This window comes from Mus pahari, chromosome 3 (assembly GCF_900095145.1).
Source record: "Mus pahari chromosome 3, PAHARI_EIJ_v1.1, whole genome shotgun sequence".
Taxonomy (NCBI): Eukaryota; Metazoa; Chordata; class Mammalia; order Rodentia; family Muridae; genus Mus; species Mus pahari.
In genome coordinates, this window is record NC_034592.1 from 3793819 (window position 1) to 3817224 (window position 23406).

Consider the following 23406-nt stretch of genomic DNA (forward strand, 5'->3'; position numbering starts at 1 on the left):
CCAGAGACAAAGTTTGGAGCTGAGATGGTTGGAAGGACCATGAAGAGACTGCCCCTTCCAGGGTTTCATACCATCATCAACCACCAAACACAGACACTATTCTATATGCCAGCAAGATTTTGCTGACAGGACTGTGATATAGTTGTCTCTTGTGAGGCTATGCCAGTGCCTGGCAAACACAGAAGTGGATGCTCACAACCATCTATTGGATGGAAGGCAGGGCCCCCAATGGAGGAGCTAGAGAAACTACCCAAGGAGCTGAAAAGGTCTGTAAACCTATAGAAGGAACAGCAATATGAAATAACACATAACCCCTGAACTCTTTTCACTAGCTGCATATATAGCAGAAGATGGCCTAATGGGCCATCATTGGGAGGATGATAATCTTTGTCTTGCAAAGATTATATGCCCCATTACAGGGGAATGCCAGGGCTAGGAAGCAGGAGTGGGCGGGTTGGGAAACAGGGCAGGGGGGATGGTATAAGGGACTTTTGGGATAGCATTTGAATTGTAAATGAAGTAAATATCTAATAAAAATGTTTAAATAAAAAAATAAATCACATCTTATCACACAATTTTATATGTTTATGTGTTTTATATTTCATGTTTCACAAACACTTATAATGTTCTTTCGGAATTACAAAAACAAAAACAAATAAAACAAAAACAAAAATAAAAACAAAAACAAAAACCTCCTAACTACATACAGATTCAATAATGGCTTCTAAATATCTCATGAGTCAAGGATGTTAAATTAACATCTTGACATATTTTAATTCAAGAGATAATAGAGAATCAAAACAAGTATATTTCATTGAATACATTAGTTATAAGAAAGTTTGAACATTTGAAGAAAAGAGAGCAACAAGACTAAATTAAAAGCTGTTTAAAAGCAAAAGAAAAAATGGAAGTGTTGAATATGAGTAGATATTAGTGAAATATATGTAATAATAAATAAAACTACTCCCATCCTACTATTAGGCTGAGCCAGGGGACCCTGATGGACGAGCTAAGAGAAGTCCTCAAAGAGCTGAAGGGGATTGCAACTCCATAGGAAAAACAACATCAACTAACTGAACCATGCAGAACTTGCAGGGATGGAAATCAAACCAAAGAGTATACATGGAGGGATGCATGGCTCCAGCTACAGATGTAGCAAGGGATGGCCTTATCTGGTATCAATGGGAAGGGCCCTTGGTCCCATAAAGGCTTGATGCCCCAGTGTAGAAGGATACTAGGGATGTGAGGCAGGAGTGGGTGAGTAGGTAGAAGAGCATCCTCATAGAGACAAAGGGGAGGGAGCATGAGGTCAAGAGTTAGCAGAGGGAAAACAAGAAGAGAGAGATTATTTAGTGTAAACAAATAAAATGATTAATAGAAAATGAAATAAAACTAAAGCATTCTATTTGAAAGAATGAATAAAATAGAAAACACTCTCACCAAGTTACTTGAAACAACTAAAGGAAGCGTGAAGTCCTGCTATCAGATGTGAAAGTGAGGCCATTACTGCTGAACTTTCAATAGTGATAAGCCACAAGGAAAAATGTATTAAATAGAAAAAAATGTATTAGATTTGTTTGGAACTATACAACTAACTTATTTGCTACCCCAGAAAAAAAATACAGAAGAGTAGATTGATAAGTTTTGACAATGTCAAACAGAAAACAAATTCAATTATATTGAATACACAGAGAGACCTTTGACAAACAAATGCATCTTTGGAGCACAGACATCATTTATAGCTCAGTGGAAAACATCTAGCATAACTCAGGACTCATTGAGTGAATTCATCATAGGAAATACAATTCAGATCCCCAGCGCCCACTTAAAAATAGGCACAGTGGCATGTATTTTTAACCTAAGGGTCATGAAGACATAAGGATCCCTTGTGCTTGCTGGGCAGACAAATGAACAGGGAACAAACTCCAGGTTTAGTGAGAGACCTTATGTTAAAAAGTAAGGTGTAAAGTGATGGAATAATACATATATTATCAACCTTTATCTTTTACATATGCCTACACAGGCAATCACCCCCCTGCAACACAAACAAGCACACACACACACATCAACAAAATATGTAATATTTTGCAGAACACACTCTACAGCAAATGTGGCCATATCTAGTGTAGAAGTAAGAATAACTGAAATAAGATCCCACATCAATCAGATCCCAGTGCCCACTAGTCATAAAATACAAAATGCCATGACTTGAAGGTGAGAATGAAGGGTAGTAGTTTGCCTTCAGAATCTGCACAGGGTAGAATCCTGTGTCCTTTCTGCTCAGAAGAATTAACTGCTATTTTGGGATGACTTGTAAGAGATAAATTCTGTATCACTGGCGATGCTAGAGAGGAAAGGAGAGTGTTTGAGATGATAATGATATTTGTGCTTGGTTTAATACATTCAGTATCGAATACATTATTTCACTAAAATCCAAAACTTCAATCTTTTCCAGGTAGTGGTCGGCATTTCTTGTATGTCAACACTTCTCTCTCTGAAGAAGGATCTACTGCAAGAATCATTACCTCTCACTTCTTTCCAGCAAGCCTTGGAATATGTACTGTTCGGTTCTGGTTCTACATGGTGGATCCCCATATTGTGGGGATACTAAAGGTATGGAAGAAAATAGATTTGCAACCATTGAAATATTCAACATGTGAGTTTAATCACCCCATTGTAACCATGCTGCCACAGTACTCTCATTAACTTCTCATCTCTTGCTGGGGCTGTGGGTCTTTGGCATACAGTACCCTCATTAACTTCTCATCTCTTATTGGGGTCCTGGGTCTTTGGCATACAGTACCCTTATTCATCTTCATCTGAGTCAAGACTAAGCTCATTGAAGTCTGCCACCTGAACTCAATTATGACCTTAACTATTTAGAAGATTATCTGTACATTAAAAAAAAAAAAAAAAAGTCTGAGTAGATTTTACATGTACTTAGCAAATAAGCACTTGGCAAAGGACAATGAGGAAATGTGACACTAGAGATAACAATAAAGAAGTCTCTATCTTAAGCAAAATAAAAGTAAAGCAGTCTTGACATTTCAAATTAAGATCTGCCCAAGAATAAATCACAGTCCTTGAGAGAGAATTGACAGTATTTATACTTACAGTTTCATCAGTGTTTATGATCTACATTCAATTTAAAAGTGCGTATTAAAGCACAACCCTGGAGTCATGACCTAGCAGATAATTGGTTAGACCAACATGAGGTTTATTGCCTCAACTCAAACATTGTTCCTAGGACATGGTGACAGGTGTTGGTTATTTTCTGTCTTTCAGGGAATATTTTATACACAATGTTATATAATATCAATTTTAGCTCAAAGGTTGGTCTAATGTGGGAGATATGCATATCTTCTAGCTTTAAAATAAATTGAGACCATAAAATGCTTAGCAAATTCTCCTCTCAAAGATTACATAACTAGTGTAAAATGTTACGTCAAAAATTTGCCATCTATTACTTACCAACCTTGTAGTCGGTCCAAAAAGTCTGAAAGATAAAACAAAAACACAAAACAAAACAAAACAAAACAAAACAAAACAAAACAAAACACAGAAAGAAAGAAAGGTCATACTAATTATAATAACTGACAGGGTCTCTTACCAAGTCAAAACACAAGCATGCAAAGAACATGAAATATTTATCCTGACTCTTTCAGATTTTATGCTTTCAAATAGAAACCAGTAGAAACCAAGAAAATCCATTCTAGCAGTTGAGGAGACACACATGTTAGTGCAATACCATGATCCTTTGAATTTTTTCATATGTTTTACATACAATCTAGAGTAATTTGGGACATTAGCTTTTGGTTATAATAGATTCCAGGATGGTAACTCCCTGGTCATCCTCCATTAGTCTTCCTAACCTGTGATGATCTGTTACTCATGAAAGCAAACATATTTTACTTACTAACATGATTCCGCATCTTCCTCCATTCAGAACAAACATCCAAACATGCTTTTTTGAATAGTTGGTTAGTTATCTGCTTGGGGTACCCAAATGTATAGCCCCTAGTATTTAGTTGTGCATCTATAAATAGCCTCTAAATTACAAAGGTTGGTTTCAGTCTTTACTTATAAAGCCTTGCTGTGGAGTGAATCATGATTTTTCAAATTAGAGGTTAGCAGTATAGAGAATTCTTCTGTATAATGGGCAGTCTCCAGATAATTCTACTGCAAGGAAGCCTGGGGAGGAATTGGCAGTCAACATGATAAAGGGTAGTGGTGATGATGATAATGATGCTGGTGATGGTGACGATGATAATGATGGTGGGGATAATAAGGACATTCCGTTTTCTCTGAACTGTCTTGTTTGGGGCTGATTAACACAGTGAATTTTCTTGGGTCTTTCTGTTTTTTCTATCTGATTTGGCATTTCAATTATTTTTTCTAGTTTAGATGCTGCAAGGCATAGGACAGGATTGGAGTTATGTGATATATTTGAAAGCATGTTTCCCACATGAGGAGGGAGATTTGAGAGAAATTTACACATGCAAACACATGTGTGCTACACAGAAAGAGTGGAAGACAGACCTGCTTTGACTAATCCTGGATCCTTCTTTACATGAGCCAGAAACTTTTCAGAGTGACAAGCAACTGGAAGGATTATGGCCAGTACAAAAACCAGGAGTATCAGTTTTCATCAGATGACCTTGATCTCCCAAACCCTCCTAATTTCTATGTGTAGAATTCAACATATGAATTGAGGAGAGCCATCAGCATTCTGTTTGTTTCAAGGAAATAAGTTTATATCAGAAGTCATGGCAGATATTGTATGATTGATTTGACATGGCCTATCAATGTACTCTGGAAAACAATATCTACTAATGGCAAATAGGACTTTTCTTCACCAGTGTATTGAGATTATTTTCAAATAAAGCATGTCTAAATTGTATCACCATCTTAATATGATTCATCAGATAAGACTAAAGCAATCAATAAAAATTTATAAATTTGATAAATTTGGGTAAAAATTAAACATAATCTTTCATGCTAACTTATGGCTGACACACCAAACTACTGCAACTTATCCCAGAATTTGAGTAGGACACATGAGAAACACAAACACTCTTGATGACTAGGAACCCTTAAGTAGCTTTTAATAGTAAGTAGAAAATAGTCAGAATGTTAAAATGATTATACAGTTATCAGCATGCTTTGATATAAAGACAAGACATTATAGGAAAATGCCAGCATAGATTTAACTGCTTGTATAGTTTCTGGCTGTTAGTATAGAAGAATGTAATCATGTTATTTTCTATATTTCAGATATATATTCACACATGAAATTTAAATCTCAAATTAAAATGAACATGGTCTTTTAATACATATTAATAAATAAAGATCTAAGGGAAACCAATTATTTTCTCTAGAGCATATTAGGCTTTAGTAATTCAGATTTCTAGCCTTGGACTTGTTTAGATTTTAAATGCAATCCCAGTAAAATGGAGGTGAAATTTGGACACAGGATGGAAACTTTAAAAATGACTAATATTCTGATTTCTACAAGTTCATCCTAATGAAATCAAGGCCATTTAGAGGTACCTTTCAACATTTATAGTCTTTGTAGCATTTTGTGTAATCAATAGAAACTTCGTTTTGTTTTGATTTTCTTTCGTATATTTTTTACTTATTGGGTTTTTTTGTTTGTTTTGATTTCTGTCTTTCTTTTTCAAGAAAGAGAGAAAGAACATGAAGATGGGTGTTTAGGGACGGAAGAAAATCTGAGGGGATTTGGAAGGGAGAATATGATCAAAATATACCATATAAATTTAATAAAAATAAAATATACTTTCGTTTTTACATTTTCTGAAATATAGAGAGTCTTATAATTGCTGATGGAGAACATTTGAGTTATGTCTTAAAACTTCCTTCTCTGACAACAGAAAACTTGATGAATCTAGATGGCATCATAGAGGTCTAATGTTCATATTTTAGAATAATTGCCTAGTCATTCAGAAATAGCTTTTATTTTAATGTTGAGTTTATAGATCTAAACAATTTCTATTAAAGGCTGTGGAATTCATATTCATTTAGCATGTGAATATTCTTTTCAAGAAGCAATGAAAACTACTTTTATGATTATTGTTAAAATTATAAAGATTTTACTCATGTTCACTATTATTCCTGAAACTTGGGGTTTCAGTGGCTCACTGAACCTTCTTTACTCATTCCTCTTCCTAATGATGAAGTTCACTATCCTGAGAAACTTCTTAAGTGGTACTTGCCTAATGAATCTCTTAAGACTCTGAGTGTTGCATTTTGCATGTTTTATTGATGTAAAATAAATGTGTTTACAATGGGCAGTGAGCTAGTCCCATATATGTATATAATGTGTAATGAACCATTTAAAGTTATTAACCTATCCAATGTTTCAATTTCTTTATTAGATATTTTCTTCATTTACATTTCAAATGCTATCCCAAAAGTCCCCTATACCCTCCCCCCCGCCCTGCTCCTCAACCCACCCACTCCTGCTTCCTGGCCCTGGCATTCCCCTGTACTGGGGCATATGATCTTCACAAGACCAAGGGCCTCTCCTCCCATTGATGGCCAACTAGGTCACCCTCTGCTACATATGCCACTAGAGACACAGCTCTGGGGGTACTGGTTAGTTCATATTGTTGTACTTCCTATAGGGCTGCAGACCTCTTTAGCTCCTTGGGTACTTTTTCTAGCTCCTTCATTAGGGGCCCTGTGTTCCATCCAATAGATGACTGTAGGCGTCCACTTCTGTATTTGCCAGGCACTGGCATAGCCTCACAAGAGATAGTTTTATCAGATCAAAAATTCAGGTGACAGCAGATGCTGGTGAGGATGTGGAGAAAGAGGAACACTCCTCCATTGTTGGTGGGATTGCAAGCTAGTACAATCACTCTGGAAATCCATGGGATGGTTCCTCAGAAAATTGGACATAGTACTACCAGAAGATCCAGCAATATGTCTCCTGGACATAGACTCAGAGGATGCTCCAAATTGTAATAAGGACAAATTCTCCACTATGTTCATAGCAGCCTTATTTATAATAGCCAGAAGACGGAAAGAACACAGATGTCCCTCAACAGAGGAATGGATGCAGAAAATGTGGTACATTTACACAGTGGAGTACTACTCAGCTGTTAAAAACAATGTACTTATGAAATTCTTAGGCAAATGGATGGATCTGGAGGATATCATCCTGAGTGAGGTAACCCAGTCACAGAAGAGCACACATGATACGCTCTCACACATATGATATGATAAGCAGATATTAGTCCAGAAATTTAGAATACCCAAGATACAATTTGGAGAACACATGAAACTCAAGGTGAAGGAAGACCAAAGAGTGGATGCTTCGTTCCGTCCTAGAATGGGAACCAAAATACCCATGGAAGGAGTTACAAAGATTAAGTTCAGAGCTGAGATGGAAGGAATGACCATCCAGAGACTGCCGCACCCGGGGATCCATCCCATATACAACCACCAAACCCAGATACTATTGCATATGCCAGAAAGATTTTGTTTCAATGTTTTTAATCTCTTATTTCAGAGACAGATTCTTTCTTCTGGCTTCTTTGAAACACATAATCAGTATTGATTAACTAATCTCATATTACTATATGATATATCACTAGAATTTTTCTTCCTAACTATTTTTGTACCTGTTGACAAACTTCCTTTTCTCCATTTTCCTTTAACCTGCCCAATCTGTTAACTATTATTTATTTTCTGTTTCTAGCAGATCAACTTTATTTGTTTCCACACATAAATAAGACCATGTGGTATTTGTCATTTAGTGCTTGGCTCAGTTTTGTTTAGCAAACCCTTTATTTTCATCCATGCTGCCAAATTAAAGCTTTTCAGTAGAATGATACTATTGTGGCCTACTTCTTACTTCTTTGTTGTTTTTGTGTTTGCTTGTAGTTTTTACTCATTATTATTTTTATATAATTTTAATTGAAAATAGATTTTTTTCATTCATAACTTCTGATTATGGTTTGTCCCGCAAGGAAAATAGGTGTGTGTGGCACTGAGAAAAAAACAGGCTAATATCATATATAATAATATCAGGTGACAATTACACATCAAAAACTATTGAAAATTTCTTATGGATTATATATACCCTAGCCCTAACCTAACCCTACCCATATATATATATATATATATATATATATATATATATATATATATATATATATATGAGGTGAATGAGAGAGAAGAAGCCTCCAGAATCTATTCAACATCATAAAACCATGGGGTGATAAATATCAGTTTTCCCACATCTGATGACTCTGTTGTCTGCTATTCACTCTGTCTTCCTCCTCTCATATTAAGGGAGCCTTTTTCCTGGCCTAATTAGTGTTTCTATACTCCTTTTCCAAATATTACTTTTATATTCTGCAAATAGTTCTTTAGAAAAAGCTTCCCATGTTTTGTATATGATATAGTTTTTAGTACAAATTTGGTTTAAATTATAAATTTCACAAAAATGTAATAATAAATTAGTTAGCTATTCCTACAAATGAATCACATATAAAAAGCCACAAAAGGGATGATGAATGTATTTTTTTTCTGTCTAGTTTTGTATGAAGCAACACATTTAGCTCATTTGTTCTGTAATTTCATATGATCAGTTTTTGAAGGACAAGAGCCAAGATGGTGTCTTGTTTATCAAGTTGAGACCCGCTGTCCATGACTTGCTAAGGTGTCATATTGACCTATAATGTCCACTGTCAGATACTGCAAGCCAGCTCTACTCTCTGTGACACCCTCTGGCCTTATACACTTTAAAATGGCAAATAAGAGAAGGATCAGACTTATTCCAATTCATCTATGTCTTTAAACACAGATGACTGTAGACCCTAAGATATTTTGTGACAAGAAGGGCTTCTAATCCACCATTCACAACTCTCCCCACAACTGTATATAAGGCTATGATAATATAAATAATTACCCAATAAAATATGATGCATAAAGTTCTCTTGGTAATCAAAGAAATACATTGTAAATTTTTTTTTTTTTAGGTTTTTTGAGACAGGGTTTCTCTGTGTAGTCCTGGCTGTCCTGGAACTCACTTTGTAGACCAGGCTGGCCTCGAACTCAGAAATCCACCTGCCTCTGCCTCCCGAGTGCTGGGATTAAAGGCGTGCGCCACCACGCCCGGCTACATTGTAAATTTATAGTCACATATTAACCAGGTACTAGGTTAGAATTTAGTAGAGTCATGCTTTAATTTACAAAGTAATTGTACAAATTTGCTGCTCCATGGGCCCTCTTGACCTTTCCCTATGGGTTTGGAAAGCAAACCTATTTTGTAGGTATCGTTTTTTGCTGCAGAAAGTTCCATATAAGTGATAAAGAAGTGGGAAAAATATAGACTAGAAAGCAATTTTAAAGCTGCTAAAAGAAAAGTATGCTGAGTTAAAAATACACTTGTATCTAAAAAGAATATGTATTTAATAATTGGACAACAGTTTATGAAAGAGACATAGGGCTACATATATAACAGAGCTTTGAATTTTTTATTATTGCTATTTAAGATCAAATTAAATGTTGTATTATTATGAACATTGTCAGGAGTTGCTATCAGTTGCTATTTAGGGGTTTATTATTTTATTTACATTCTAGCAGTTGCTTCCTCTCCCCGTTCCCCCTCCCACAGTTCCTCATCAAATTCCTCTTTCCCTTTGCCTCTGGGAGGGTGCCCCTACCCTACCAGGCTTCCCCCTTCTCTGGGGCTTCAAGTCTCTCTAGGATTAAGCACATCTTCTTCCACTGAAGCCAGTCCAGGCAGTCCTTTGCTATATATGTGTGGGGGTGGGGGTAGGGGGTGGTGGTGATCTCAGACTAGCTTGTGTATGCTGCCTGATGGGTGCTTCAGTCTTTAAGAGTTCCCTGGCATAAAAGTTAGATGAAACTTCTGGTCTTCCTATGAGGTCACTCTCCCCTTCAGCTTCTTCACTCCTTCCCTTAATTCAAGCATAGTGATCCCGACTTCAGCCCAATGATTAGGTGTTAATTATCTGCATCAGCATTGATTTCAGTCAGCTGCTAGTAGGGTCTCTCAGAAGACAGCCACACAAGATTCCTCTCTGTAAGCACATCATAGCATCAGTAATAGTGTCAGGCCTTTGTTTCCCCACTCTCCATAAGATGGATCCCAAGTTGAGCTGGTCATTGGAACACCTTCCCTTTAGTCTCTTCTCCTTTTTTTTTTTTTTTCCCCTGCAGTTCTTTTACACAGGAACAATTCTGGGTCAGAAATTTTGACTGTGGATTGGTAACCCTGTCCCTCAACTTGAGGCTCTAACTACTGGAAGCAGATTCTTAGAGTTCCCTCTCCTCATTGTTGGGCATTTTTGTCTAAGGTCACCCCCATTGAGTCCTGAGAATCTCTCACCTTCCAGGTCTCTGGAACAGTCTAGAGAGTCCCCCGTTCTCCTATTCCACCCCACCCCACCCCACCCCAGATGCTGCATATTTCCATTCATTCTTCTGGCTCTCTAGGCATCTTTCCTGCCCCCGCCCCCATAAGTCATCCTGTTCTACCTTTCCCCTCCTGATCCCCTCTCCCATCCAGGTCCCTCCCTCCCTCTGCCTCCTGTGATTATTTTCTTCCCCTTTCAAGAGTGATTTAAGCATTCTCACTTGGGCCTTTCTGCTTGTTAAAATTTTTATTGTCTGTGGGTGGTATCCTGGGTATTCTGTACTTTTGGCTAGTATCCACTTGTCAGTGAGTACACACCAGGCATGTCCTTTTGGATCTGGGATACCTCACTCAGGATGATATTTCCTAGTTCTTTCCATTTACCTCAAAATAGGGGTTTATGTTTTAAGAACCCTTTAACTGATTTCCAGATCCAGTAGTTTTCTTTCATTTCGCCTTATGATGAACTTGACGGTCACTGCTTTGACACGCAGTGTGGCACTGCTCAGCAGAACTGACTTTGGGGGATAATACTAGAGAGTGTGTAAGTGAAGAAACAATGTGTAAGTCTCCAGATGGTGTGATATACATAAGAAGAGATGAAAATACTTCCATATCTGCCTTCTAAACAAACCTGCATGAAACCCAGATAATATTGGTCAAATTGATTAATTCTTACTTATTCAAGCAAATAAAACTGATGCAGAAAGCTGTAGTTATCAATGCACCTTGATAGGCTACAACGTATTTTTTTGGCTTCATCCCAAATATTTAGGGATGGTTCAATATATGAAAATTTATCAATGTAATCCACCATATAAACAAACTAAAAGAAAAACACAACCACATGATCATCTCATTAGATAAAGAAAAGGCCTTTGAGAAAATCTTTCACTTGGTTAAAGTTACCTCGGTGCATTTTGTAGTGTTTGAGGCTATTGTGAAAAGTGTTTCTTTGACTGCACTTTAAGTCTCTTTGCCATTTGTATATAGGAGGGCTACTGATTTTTCTTTTTAGTTAATCTGGTATTCATCCCCTTTGCTGAAGGTATAAATCAGCTGTAGGAGTGCCCTGCTGAAATGTTTAGGGTCACTTACTTACCCTGTCATGTTGTCCACAAATAACAACACTTAGACTTCTTCCTTTCCAATTGCTACAGACTATAGCTAGGCTGTATCACAATACTGCAATAGACATAGTTAAAATGATCTACAGTGTTTTTATTGTTAGTGGTTTAGTTCTTTGAGAATCCCAAGAGTTATATTTTGATCATATTAACCTCTTTTCTTTTCTCCCAGATCTATCTCCCATTCCATATACCCCCAACATTGTGATCTCATTCTTTTTGTTTAATCTATGAAGTCCAATTATTGTTGCATATATACTCTTAGGTATGTGACAATACACTGGCACATCTTAGACCCTCAAGCGGTTTCACCTTTAAAAAGAAAACAAAATGAAGGAACTAGAGAAAGTACCTGAGGAGGTGAAGGGGTTTGCATCCTCATAGGAGGAACAACAGTATGAACTAACCAGTACCCCCGGAGCTCCCTGGGTCTAAATCACCAACCAAAGAGTACACATAGTGGGACTCATGGCTCCAGCTGCATATGTAGCAGAGGATGGCCTAGTCAGTCATCAATGGGAGGAGAGACCCTTGATCCTGTGAAGTTTCTATGTCCCAGTATAGGGGAATTCCAGGGCCAGGAAGCAGGAGTGGGTGGGTTAGGGAGCAGGGGGAGGGAGGAGGGAGATAGGAGGTTTTCAGAGGGGAAACCAGGAAAGGGAATAACATTAGAAATGTAAATATCTAATAAAAAGAAAACGAAAAGAAGGAAGGGGGCAGGAGGTCGGAAGCTACAGAGACAGAGAGTGACAGAGAGGCAGAGATGGGGAGACAAACATACTGGATGAAGGTGAAGAAAACTGCACCCTCCTGTTATCTTCTTTGGTTCTTGCGATTATTGATCGCATGGTTTTCCAAGCATCTTTACATTTCATAAATTCATAAGTTCAAGACAAAAATAAAATGACAGAGTTACAAAACTAAAAACAGAAAAGAAAAGAAATTAAAAATAAAAACCCAACCAACCAAACAAAAAACTTTACTCCCTCTCAGTTACCAGGGGCTCCTCAGTTAGGGTCAGAACGTCTTGTACAACTCATCACTTCATGTTGAGATTGTATCTGACTTGAACTTATATAGGTCTTATGGATGCTGTCCCAATCACTATGAATTCAAATGGGCAACTGACAAGCTCTGTACAGAAAATACTTCTTTGTAGTCATCCACCACCTCTTGCTATTACAGTCTTTCCAGTTCATCTTTCAAAATGTTCCTTGAGCTTTAGGAGGAATTTTTGCACACTGGTGCAATAGTGACACAAATATCACAAAAAATAACTAAACACTTTCTGCTTGGATTTAAGTAAGGCTAGCTCCACAATATAGAACCCCTACCTAGCATAATATCAGGGCCAAGAACCTGTCACTAGACAGGCCATAAACAAACCTACTACTCTGCTAATAGCATATAATACTAAAATAACTTGTGATAACTTCTCATAGTGATAGATTAATGTGTCTCTCTAAAGCTCAACAGAGAATCTTCTATATTATCATGGAGCCATTTCTCAAGCCCTAATGTGGACTACTTTATTAAATAGATCTTTGACAAAGACACTAGATAGGATTATTCTATGAATGTATCTGCACACACCTGTTATCTATCACATGCTAAGAATCATGGACCAATATTAACAGTTTGGTAAAATTGGTGTATGGGTTTTGACGACAGAGAGATATAGTGACACTTGAGGGAGAGAAAAACATGCTAGAAGACTCTGTATATCTCTCCTTGTAGATAATAGAAAAACAACCTTAGAGAGAAACATTGCTGTAAAGCACTATTAAGTTATAAATTACACAAGACAAGAAGGCAATGCACAAATGTGAAGGTTGACACTCAAGAGGAGGGAGCTCATCTAATTTGACCTTCTGCCCAAGACTTCTCTCTCACAGTGTAATAAAGAGAAAAGGTGACCTCCAGTTGAAGAGCTATCCTGCTGGAAATTAAAATCAATTCACATTGTAAGACATAGAAGTGGAAATTTGCAAAAGAAAGTATTTCTTATAGCTGACTATAAATGGACTAGTTACAAAGTCACCTTGAAAAATAACCCAAATCAGTTTTGCTTAGAAGTCTGGTTCCCAGGCTGAGTAAGACTTCTTCAAAGAAGAATATGTTTAACATATTGGAAGCTAAAGAAACTTTTACAGTTTTAGTTGGTGAACTCTATCAGTCTTTATATTCCTTATAGATTCTGAATTTGATGCCTTGATTCCCATGCCCTTTCTTATTATAGAAGAATAAAATGTACTCTTTTGTTATGCTGTAAATTGGAACTGTGGGTTTAGCTAACTACTTCAGTTTTGTTATTGAAAAGAAGTAGTGGTAAATTATAATCTCATTTTTTTTCTACATCAGCCATTATTTCAGTACCATTAATTTAACCCTTTGTCATACCTACATTGATTTCATAGGATTATGTTATCAATGTTAAATCTGTTATATGTACATAAATTTTCTTTAAATGTATGAAAGGATGATTGTACCTAGTGCATTGCTAATATAGATAGGAACATAGATGAGTAACAAAAACAGAGATTAAATTAAACCATTTCATCTGCCCTTTCTGTTTATTGTACTGTTTTGCCTATTGGAATGAAGGCATATCAAATTTAACTATACTCAGTCTCTATTTTTTTGTTCTTGGTGTTATGTTTTGTTCTGTTTCTTGGTGTATTTATCAGTCTCAGCATTTATATGTCAAAGCTATATTGGTAAGTACAAGACTCAAGAAAATGACTCTTACGTGCACAGTGACTCTTCTTTCTGATAATGGGACATTTTCTTGTGCTACTGTTTGCCATTTGTTTGTCACACATTACCTTCACGTGGGTTTTATTTGGCTACACTCAAGTGCAGCTCCTCTTTCTTATCCCTGTGGGGTTTTAAAGCTGTAATTATTGTTACTTTGTATAAACTGGATGTTTTTATTAGATTACTTGGAAGTTTCCATCTATTATGATTAAAAGGAATTTTCTACTTTGAATCTAATCCCCACCGATACAAATAAAAGATGTTTGGCAAGATTGTACTGACCAGGCTCTGTGACTTCTTGTAATTGGCTGGAATATTAGATAAACTTCATAAAGCACACACATATTTCTTGGTAATCTTATTAATATAAAAATAGCTGGCATTCATTGAATATTAACATTAAATAAAAGTATTTTACAGCTATTTTTCTCACTGCACTACTAATTCTATGTAACCCACATTGTTAGATTGTTATATAATTTGATATACACATTTATTTGTTCAAGGCTATAACAAATAACAACTAATTTAAGCAGAAACCAAAGTAATGCAGATGGTTATATTTATCCATGTACCTATTGATTTGCTGCAGATATTTCTATACCATAACACAAATAATATTGATATAGCCATAGCTAAAATGAACTAAATTTGATATTATTTTGGTAGGTTCTTTTAGAATCCCATGTGTTTTATTTTTATTATATTATCCCTCTCCTTCATTTTCTCCCAGATCCATTTCCCCATTCCATATCTACCCAAATACAGATTATGTGGCTTAAACACCAGCAATAAATTTTCTCAGAGTTCTGAGAAAGGTTCAAGATCAATGAGTGGACAGATACAGTTTCTTTTGAGGCCTCCATCAGGAACTGACTGATATCCCCACCTGTGCTGTCTTCATTTTGAAACCCCTACCATTCTTTCCTGTGTCCACACTGCTCTTCCTATGTGGAATCCATTCACATCCCATGGTTAGAATTTATGTTCTCATGGAAACCTGATGACTTCTGCTCCCTTTTAACCTCAGGGAGATTGGGCTACAGCTTCTTCATTCTCAGGTGCAATTAATCTGGGTCAATTCTTACAATCAGTTCATAGCTGAAGGTTTTATATGGACAATCAAGCTAGTTTTCACAGTCTATGAAAAAACCCTCTGTGTGTATTATGTATATGTGTGTGCGCATGTGGATGTGTGTATATGCATTTGTGTGTATGTGTATATATGCCGGCACATCTAGGTGTGTGCATGTGTGTATGTTTATGTGTATATGCCTGTGTGTTGTTTGTGTGTGTGTGTGTGTTTATGAATGTTTTAGATTTAAATGACATCAAAAGCAAAGAATTAGATTTAGTTCTTTGTTTTTCCATTGCTCTGCTGTCTCCACCATAACATTATAGGATCTGTTAAGCTTAACAATTCTCTTTTATAATTTCCCAAAAGTGTTTGTTTATATCCCTGCATGTTGGTGAAATTTGTTTGAATAAGATTGAATAATATTTGAATAATATGTTCCAGTTCCTTAGACAAACCAATAAATACCTTTCTTCCAGCAGTGACTGTACATTTTGAGTGACCTCCAGCTCTATGTCACTCTAATGCCACAGAAGAGCTATGACTATCATAACCTTATGTTTTTGATGTACTATTTTTACCAGTTGATCTAGGAAGTACAAGCTGCATAACAGTCTGAGGAATCTTGCTTCATTAGCTTGGCTCTATTCGCCAGCTTGGAAACTCCCATGTGTGATCACATCAACAGATTTAGCTACCCAGTGTGATCCATGCACGATTCTTTTAGCTACCCAGTGTGATCCATGCACGATTCTTATTCTCATCAGCTCCTCCAATAAGTTAACTAACTAGCATGTAGGGAGCCCCTTGATTCATCACTAGCTTGTACCTAAGGCACTGTCTCATTGAGTGAATTCATAATCCTGTTGGGAAAGTTTATCTTTTCTATTGTTGCTTATAGTGGTGGCTGTTTCTTTCACAGGTGATTGTTTTAAAACATTGCAGTTTTATTCATGTGTTTTCATCAGTTCCTATTCGCTTTAAATTTCCCAGAAAGTCCTTACTATTTGTATTAGTTGCTGTTTCTGATTCTCCAGGACTTCTGCAGGTTAATATCAGCATTTTCTGTATTTGCTTTGGAATGTTCCTGAGAAATATAGGTAAGCATGTGTTTTCAGTTAGACATCAGAACCATAAACCATTTGCCCAATACTTAACATTTTATGGAACCTTCCAAAAGGGAATTAAATCAGCCCATACTTTCATTTTGACTTGGATTTGAATTTTCTTGGAATGTGCTCATAGCTTGTGAAGAATCCTTTCTGGGAATGACTGTTCTTTCTCCACTTTGCTGTCTGTTTCTCAGCAGTTTCTGAGATGTTTGTTCTTTTCAGGTTGTTGATTCATGTCTACAGCACTGCCTTGGTTGTCATAGCTTTTCATAATTCCTGGTAGACAATTAGTATTGCTCTGAATTTGTTCTTCTATAATGTGTTGTTTTTCACTTGTCTTTTGCTTTCCTTCATAAATTTGAGTTAATTCATTAATATTCTCAAAACAACCTGATGAGATTTTGCCTGGTACTGAATGAAAACTGACTCAAGTTGAAAAGAGTTTACATTTTGATAGGAGTGATTTTTTTACTCATAGAATAATTTATCAAATATAAGTGTTTATATTTGAGTTTTTCATCAGATCCTTAATATCCTTCCTATCATATTCTTTTGTTAAATTTATGTATACATAATCTTGTTTCAAATAACATGTTATTCAATAACATTTCATTTTAATTAATGTATTACATGACTGCTAATGCTTTAGATTTTATTGGCTAATGATATTGTTGCTATTGTCTATCTTCTATGATGTCCCCATAAGAATGAGTGAATCTAATGACACATTTATCAAAATTTATTCCCATTATTAAATAGCATATCACCATATATTTCTCCTCCTTGTGCTAAAACAAATTGGATACTTAACTCACATTTTAATTTTTCATTACTGGAACATAAGAAAATAATATTTTTCATTGTTACTGCACATATACTGTAACATTGCTCCAACTATGTATTCATTTTAGGAGATATCTTATTTGATTAGAACAATTTCCTATGGGATTTTCTATATAGTGATGTCCTCTGGAAAAAAAGATTTCAACCTTCATAATCAGTACACATTATCTTCTATCACTTAAGTAAAGAATTTGGGGGCAGTGTTGAATAGAAATGATAAGAATGAATGTCATTCTTTGTGCTCAATTTCCTGAGAAAGGAGCATTTTTCACCCTTAAGAATATTGTTCTTTGTAGATATTCTTAACTTTCAAGATAATCCTTTCTAGTTCAAGGTTTTAAAAGTTATTATTGTGAAGAGGCTATGGTTTTCATTGTCTTCTTTTGTGTTTGTGTGTATACTTGTTTATGTGTGTATGTACAAGTGGGCACATGTACAAAGTATGTTAGCATGCATGTGGGTGCCAGAGGTAGATATTGGGTGTCTCCTTCAATCTTTTACTGACTTATGCTTTGAGACAAGGTCTCTCACTGAACTTGGAGCTCAGTTATTTAAAAGAAAGCCTCAGGGATCCCCTTTCTCATATGCCCAGGACTGAATTTGAAAGTTTGAGCCATGATACCTGGCTTTTTATGTAGGTTCTAGGGAACTGATCTCAGATGTGTATGTGTGTGTGTGTGTGTGTGTGTGTGTGTCTGTACTAATGATTTGATAGACTATATCTAATGATTATTGAAAATTTTTAGGCCTATCATGCTTAGAATTTCTTTGGTCATGGCACTGAATTTTTCTTAATACATTGTTAGATTTGATTTATTAATTTTGAGGTGTTTTTATGCTATAAGAGATATTGCTCTGTTGTTTCCATTTATAATATTGTCTTGGACTTGTATCATTTTGGAAGGTTACTAAAAATTAATTAAAATTATGTCAGGTAAATTCTTATTTTGATTATTAATTTTTCTCTGCTGAGTTCTGATATGTGTGTATTTCAAAGAATTGACCCATTCATTAAATCTAGATTATCAAATATGGTACCTAGACTTATCCCTAATTTCCTTCATTATTAAAAAACCTGGTCCCCACTGCTGCCATGGTCACCGTGCATGTACACACACACTCACACACATCTATACTTTGTCCTCTAAATCCTGAAGGCTGCTTTGAGTTATTTTGAGACACCATTTAGTTTCTTCTGAAATTTCTGTGGCCCACGCGTTATCTTCTCATTATGATCTTCTAGTTGAATTTCACTGTGGGCTGAGAGCAATATCACATCCATTCATTTGAATTGGCTACAGTGTGTTTGTTTTCCAGAATGCCATCAATTTCAGTGACTGTTATATGTGAGCTGGAGAAGACTGTGGCTTCCTCTGATAGGGGATGAAGCCTTGGATCAATGTAAATGAGACACAGATGGTTGATGCTTTTCTCTTCAAACATAGCCTAACTGCTTTAGCTCCCTCTGTTCTGTCCGACACTGGAAAGGAAGTTTGAAGTCTTCAGTTGTAATAATAGATTCATTGATTTTTCTCCTTGTAGATCTGGAACTTTTGCCTCAAGTATCTGATACTGTGTCATTAGGAACACATACATCAAGAATTAGTATGCCATTTAGTAAACTTATATGATATAATTCTCTCAGTTTACTAGCACCACAATATCTTTGTGTCATTATTGGAATTTTCATCTGATATAGTCCATCTATTCTTGATGGCTGATGCTGCTAAAATCCCTGAGGTTTGTTCCATTTCTTCAAGCTATACTGTGTTTTGCCTCGTGTTACATCATGCAAATGTACTGTTGCTGTTGACAGCTTGTTATGTACAGTTCCATGTGACTGGTACATAACATAGATAGCCCTTTAGGATAAGGTTTTATGACCAAAGATTACTCTGTTTAGTGCTTATTGTGGGTGGGTACCTGTTATCTTTGAGTTTCCAGAGAAACATCTTAAATAGCGCCTTGGTTCAGGCATAGCCTCCTGCTGTTACACAAAAATCCCATCTGTTTGTAGTTAACAGAGATTTTCTGTAAATCTCTAGGTTTATAGTCAGCTTGTTTCTCTTCTTCTTATTTTATACTTATCGATGTACATGTCCATGTATGTATATGGAGTGTGTGTGTGTGTGTGTGTGTGTGTGTGTGTGCTCACATGTATATGCATGTTATAAGCACATTTCTTCAACTTCATAGTGTGTTAGTCAAAGAACAAATTTGGTGAATCAAATATTCCTTGCATTGTGCACGCCACAAAAGATGGAAGTCAGGCTATCATGTAAGTGGTTTGGCCATTAACCCAACTCCTAGTCTCAAAACTCAAGTTCTTAAAATTAAAGTTCAATGATCAAAAGAGACTGAGTCCTAGGAGGTGTCATTCAGGACTGTTTCTCAGATTCTCAGGTTGTATCTTGTGCTTCTGTTCTGTGCCCATAAATTGTTATCCTGTCTCTCTCCCTCCTCCTTGGCTTTCTCTGTGTCTCCCAGGACCCAGGATCTGGGAAGAATTGCTCATTTTTCTTTGTGAAGAGTGGAATGGTGATTCCCAAGTCCCTTGTGTGTTAGCCCTAACATAATGCTTTGCGGCTTAGTAGATTTAAAATTGTTCAATTTCTTTGTACATTTAAAATTGTTCAATTTCTGCAACTGCAGAGTTCAGATGGCATTTAGCAGTCCTACCTTATATCCATATACCAGTTGAGGCTCAACAAACATAAATTATTCACATCATTAAAATTAATAAAATTATTAAACTTTCATTAATATTGACAACATCACTGTTAGTTTTATATTTTATTAACTTGGGTTAACTTTATTAACCTCTTATTTCTAATAGAAATATATATGTTTGCTATTCTTGGTGTTTTGTTTTTGTTAAATAAGATTTGAGTATCTTATTCTTAATTTAAACTATGTTAAGTGATGTACTTCTATGGATTAGCTGAAACTCAGTTATCTATTTTGACCTGCCCATGGATGATTAAAACACAGAACCACTGCGAACTGCTGGGGGCTAAGACAAGTCACACAGCCTTCTCACTCATGCATGCATCCCCTACACTTTTAATGAGCTAACTATTTAATGAATAGGCAGAGGTTTTGATATCCTCAGGTGGCCACTCAGGGAATCCAAGTTACTGAAGATGCTTACTGTCAACACTGCAGGAATAGAAAGCCTCTGGAAGATACATCAGAGGAGGCCAGAAAAAGCTAAGCAGTTTGCCTCTGCCTTTACCTATGCATCCTGAATGAATGATTGTTGTTAAAGCAGCTCACTGCTCTGCAATGTATTCATCCATACTCATACTTGTATTGCCTTTTTGGAGATATCATTAAAATTTCTTTTTGTAAATAAGAACTATGGAGATGATCTGTCAAAAACTTTAATGTTAGCATTATAATGAAAATGCATTACATGTAGCAGTCTTTTTGCTCTAACCTTTAATGTGGAATATTGATATGATTAATCTGAGGAGATTTTCTATTGTTAAAGATTTTATGTATATTACTCTGATCTCTTAAATATCTTGAGTAAATCAAACCAATTTTTAGGACCCTCATAAATTCCTCTAACACTCAATCATAAACAATCATTTTCTCTGGTTATAATTTTAGGTATATCTCATCGAGGAATCAGGACTAAACATCCTGATGTGGTCCATGATCCAAAACAAAAACACGGGTTGGACCTATGCGCATGTACCTCTTTCTAGTAACAGTCCCTTCAAGGTGGCATTCGAGGCTGACTTGGGTGGAAAGGAGGACATCTTTATTGCTCTTGATGACATCACTTTCACACCAACATGTGCATCTGGAGGTAAGTGAATCCTTTAGAAACTAGGAATAAACATGAGTTTTTATTCAAAATATACAGTAATTGTGAGACTCATAGGAATTGCATTTATTTCTCAATCAAGTCCTATTCTTAAGTGATGAATATATATGTGTGCATATATTGAGGTAGTTTCTCTGCCCATGAACTTTGCCATAAATTTTCATGACTTTTAGGCAGCAAATTAACACCGCACTAAAGGCTAAGGAAACATGTTTCCACTGATAGAGCTTTACTGCATAATTTCCTATTCCATCTTTACCCGAACTGCCTAAAACCGAGGCACCTGTCGTTCTCCCAGCTCCCTTTTCCACCCATGTTTTGTCAATCTTTTCCTTCCTCTGCCTGCTTCCTTCTTCTGATTTCCCCAAACAATCTAGAATAGTCCCTGTATTTCAACAAGAAATTACAAACCCAGTCAGGAGCCCTTTTAACCAATACCTGAATCTCTTCTATTTAGGATGTCTCCAGTTAAGTGGGGCTATCTGTTCTCTTGTAAATCTTCAGTTCTTATTAGACAGGAGTCATGTTCTTTTATGCAACATGATCTTTGGCAACGATGATGCCTCTGTGGTTAAAAGCTTGCTGCACAAGCATGAAGACTGGAAGGACTGGATGGACCCATGCAAACACAAGGGGCAAAGCAATCTCCCTGCAACTCTAATCTAGGAAGCAGAGGCAGGGAATCCTCAGAGAAAAGCTGACTAGCAAAATTAGACACATTGGTGATGGCAAGGTTTGAGCACTGTCATTGAGGAAGCAGGAGTTCCACTTCATTGTATAAGACAGAAAGGCAGTATAGTATGAGTTTGACATCAACTACCTAGTACTTTGTAGATACACATGGGACACCTCCCTTCACATCCTCACATACATACAAACATGCATACATATACATACATTCACATCTCATGTACATGAAAAGACACAATAAAAATATCATGATCTTAACCTTTGAGCTAACTCCTGAGCAATTATACCTTCTGAATTAAACAACAGAGGTAAAGCATTAAAACTCCCTAAATCATAACTTCCATCAACATTGTTAAATTATTTGGGTTATAATTTATTAGTAGATATATTTACAATTTTTAACTTTATAAAGAAAGGAGTTTTATTTAGCTTATAATTCTGGAAGTTCAAATTTTGGACAGTTATAGCGCAAACTCTAACTCATAGCAATGGCAGGGGTACATATTAGAGAAAATGATCACATCTCCAGCCAAGAGACAGAGGGGAGCAGTCAGTTTTGTTCCTATTCATGACCTTCTAAGATTTGCCAAGCAGTCATATAATAAACTGCCTAATTCCTTCTGATAGCAACATTCTCGGTAATTAAAGGATTTTCCTTTAGATTCCACTCTTCAAAGTTCTGGTACAATCCCTGCTATTGCCATTTTAAGAAGTAAACTTCATCACATGGATTCCTTTTATACTCTCAAATCATCTCAAAATCCCACAGTTCAACTAGTTGTAGTCTTTGTGACTTGATCAACTTTGTTAATTTACACTCAGGCTTAACTCCCTTCATTAAATATTTTACAATGAATGAGCATTTATTATTATTATTATTATTATTATTATTATTATTATTATTATTATTATTTAATTCTTTTTTACAGTACAGTCATTATCTGCCTCCCATTCCACCCTCTGACTGTTCTTCACCCCATACCTCCTCCCCTTTCTCCAAGAGGATGTTCCCATCTCCCTACTCCCACTTCACCAGAAGTCCCCAGTCCCCGGAGCCTAAGTCTCTCCAGGGTTAGGTACACCTTCTCCCACTCTGACCAGAGCAGACAGTCATGTGTCAGTGGCCTCATATCAGCTAGTATATGCTGTATGTTTGGTGGCTCAGTGTCTGAGAGATCTCAGGGTTCCAGATCAGTTGAGACTGCTGGTCTTCCCATTGGGCCACCCTCCTCTTCAGCTTCTTCCAGCTTTTCCCCAATTCAACCACAGGGGTCCTCTGGCTTCTATCCATTGGTTGGGTGTTGTGGGGCAGTGAACTGTGCACTGACAGACTGGTCCCTGGTGGAGCACAGGACTTGTACCCCAGTGAACTGGAAGGTGGCTTCTCCCTATGAGTGATGGCTTGTGTTTGGCCACACCCCTTGGGTCCCTGGCTCCTGTTCCAGCTTTAGCCTCCCACAGATCCCGCCCCCCTGCCCCCCTTCCGCAGAGAGGTGTGTGACTATCAGTAGAAGCAGTATCAAGCCCATCCACATGCAAATAATGTTTCCAAAAGC

The 23406-nt window shown here is 36.6% G+C and overlaps 1 protein-coding gene across 1 annotated transcript in view; it reads left to right on the top strand.

Moving 5' to 3' along the window:
• Malrd1 (MAM and LDL receptor class A domain containing 1) overlaps positions 1–23406 on the top strand; it is a 658259-nt gene that overhangs the window by 492987 nt on the left and 141866 nt on the right. The window contains exons 31-32 of the mRNA XM_021195116.1: positions 2456–2613; positions 20941–21142. Coding sequence (XP_021050775.1) covers positions 2456–2613; positions 20941–21142 — 360 coding nt within the window. The remainder of the gene's footprint in view (positions 1–2455; positions 2614–20940; positions 21143–23406) is intronic.